General features: G+C 38.2%; 1 protein-coding gene across 1 annotated transcript; it reads right to left on the reverse strand.

The window, feature by feature from the left end:
• Positions 1-897: 897 nt before the first annotated feature.
• On the reverse strand, positions 898-1,980 carry LOC109000416 (probable glucan endo-1,3-beta-glucosidase BG4). Its single transcript, XM_018977283.1, has one exon. The coding sequence runs from the start codon at positions 1,978-1,980 to the stop codon at positions 898-900; it is 1,083 nt and encodes a 360-aa protein (XP_018832828.1).
• Between the last annotated feature and the right edge of the window lie 559 nt (positions 1,981-2,539).

The following is a 2,539-nucleotide window of genomic DNA, read 5'->3' on the forward strand; positions in this document are numbered from 1 at the left end:
GATGATGATCTAATGATATGTGCAAGTCTTGTTTAGGCCTTGAGTAGCTAGCATCGTTCGGTATAGTGGTAGGGCAGACCATTTTCCTTCACTAGAAAACTAAGATAGTTGGTGTTTTCTCGCTAGACTTTTCAAAAACTAACGCAAATATTCTATACAAATAGAAAAAAAATATGTTTTTCGCAATAAAACTACCTAGATGCCTTTCCATAATTCGCTATTATGCATAATTTACTGCCATGGGATCGGATGAATTTTATTGAAAACAATATCTGATGGTATCATATAAATAAAAATTTTGAAACCCTAAGGCTCGGTGTTATTGTTAGTGTTGGTACATACCAACATCTCAGGAATTGTTATCAAGTGTGCTCATCCTAAAAACATATATAGTGGTTTTTCTGTTTTGATTTTTTATGAGTGAATCCTTGACGTACGTTAGATGTCAGTTTATTGATCACTTATATTATTAGTTTGGTTGGTCGTCCGATTGCAAAAGGAAGGTAGCATGCATGTCATTGGGCATATTAATTAGAGAAATGATAATTTCAGTCGTGAGTGTACAAGTACCGTGTAATTATTTTAAAAAAAATGAATAAATATGAAATCTATATAAAAAGAAATTAATTTTTTAATAGTGAATCTTACTTTTTTTCAAAACGACTGCATGACGCTTGCGCACTCCACGACTGTATATAACATTACTCTATTAATTATAAACATGTCTTAATTAATGTTAATGTTATTGTTGATGGAAGGGAGTTTTATTGTACTGCTAATATAATTTCCTCAATCAATTAGTCAGCTTGTAGATCATCTCAAGAAATTAAGTTTCAAATATATTTCACTACATATAATATTTAGTGAATCATCGTTAACTTCTAGAAACAAGCTGGCTCACCCCTTAATAACCCTCTCGGCCTCAGGGGTGGGAGGAGGATGAGGAACAGAAAATGGATAAGCTGGCGTTTGATTCGGATTGAAAAGCCCAAAATGTTGTCGCGGACCGACTGGTTTTTTATCTTCATTGTACAAGCTATAAAGAAACCCATCAATGAACCATGGGGCATACGGTGTCCCATTTCCATTCACAATATGTTCCATAAGGTTCTGATTATACTCCGCTGCGATCGCCGAAGTCGTGAAATTACCATTTCCTGCAGAAGGCCAACCGGTGGCAGCCACCGCCACATATACTCCATCACCCACTCTGGAAATTGCCCAATAAAAAGCATCAACCAAGGCGTCGAACATGTTCCAATAACCTAGGTTGCTGTCCCAAAAGTAGGGTTTATCTCTGCCAAATACTGCAAAATCTTTGGGTATAATCCCTGCAGCATAATCATAGTAAGGAAACACATTGACCATAAGTCGTGGTTGGACCCTACTTTTTCTTATCACTTTAAGGACCTTTTCCATGTATAGTTTAATCTCAGGCTTAAATGCAGCAACCGAAGGTGGAAATCTAGGGTTTAGAACAGAATCGGACACCACAGTGGTCACCTTTGTAGAAGTACCTGCTTCCCACACGCTGATCGCTTCCATCATGTTTTCTAATGCTGGCGCCAGGTACGCGCTGTAGGGACCCGGAATGGCGTCGTTGCCGACAACAATATAGTCGAATATCACTCCATGATGGTAGGGTTTCACTCTGAGTTCGTACCATGATTCTGCAGCTTGGACACTTGATGCAATCTCAGGTAATTCGTCATTTCTAACGCCGATGCTAACTTCAAAATGGCCGGTGTTGTTTAGAGCTAGCATCACATGATCATTGTGCTCCAAAAGTCTTATTTTCCTAATACCAATGTTTTCACAAAGGTCGACTGTTGAATATGGGTCTGGTATGTTTGTTCCTGACAGTCCGTAGATGACACCTAAATTATAAAATGCTGCTTCTGCCAATCCGAGCTGGTCGTGAATGGTAGCGATGCCAGCCAGAATGAGTGCAAACCAATAGATCAGTAGCGCTAGCGCCATCACTTCTGTCCCTAAAAACATGTTTATCCAAACAAAAACATTTAGTAAAAAAAAAAAACCATCGTAATTAATTTTGTATGCATCTCTTGATCAGGATCTACAATATGTAGTGCCTAAGATTACATGTTGCACAGTAGTACTACTAAGGCTTATAAGCTTGTACAATGTGCTAGCTAGCTTGGACAGATTAGATATAAATAGTTGAATCTGAATCTAAAACTTCATTTTGGGGGCCGGGGATCGAGAGATATAAAATCTGAAAGTTCGAGGATGCGTGTTGGATGAACTTGAATATTAATGCAGATGATCATCATGCATGCTCATTACCGAAGGAAAATTTACAGATCTAAACTATATATATTCAACAGATTAGCTTGGCAAAACACATTTGAGCTCAGTACTCTTCTGTTTTAAACTTGAAGGATCCGAACGTACTGCAGGGACCTTCACTGGATTGCGAGTCTTCGGAATCTTCTGACAAATTGTTTCAGATTGTGTGCCCTCTATACCTTATATATACACTCAATTTTCCCGGAAAAAGGCCAAAGACATAGTACGG

This window comes from Juglans regia, chromosome 10 (assembly GCF_001411555.2).
Source record: "Juglans regia cultivar Chandler chromosome 10, Walnut 2.0, whole genome shotgun sequence".
Taxonomy (NCBI): Eukaryota; Viridiplantae; Streptophyta; class Magnoliopsida; order Fagales; family Juglandaceae; genus Juglans; species Juglans regia.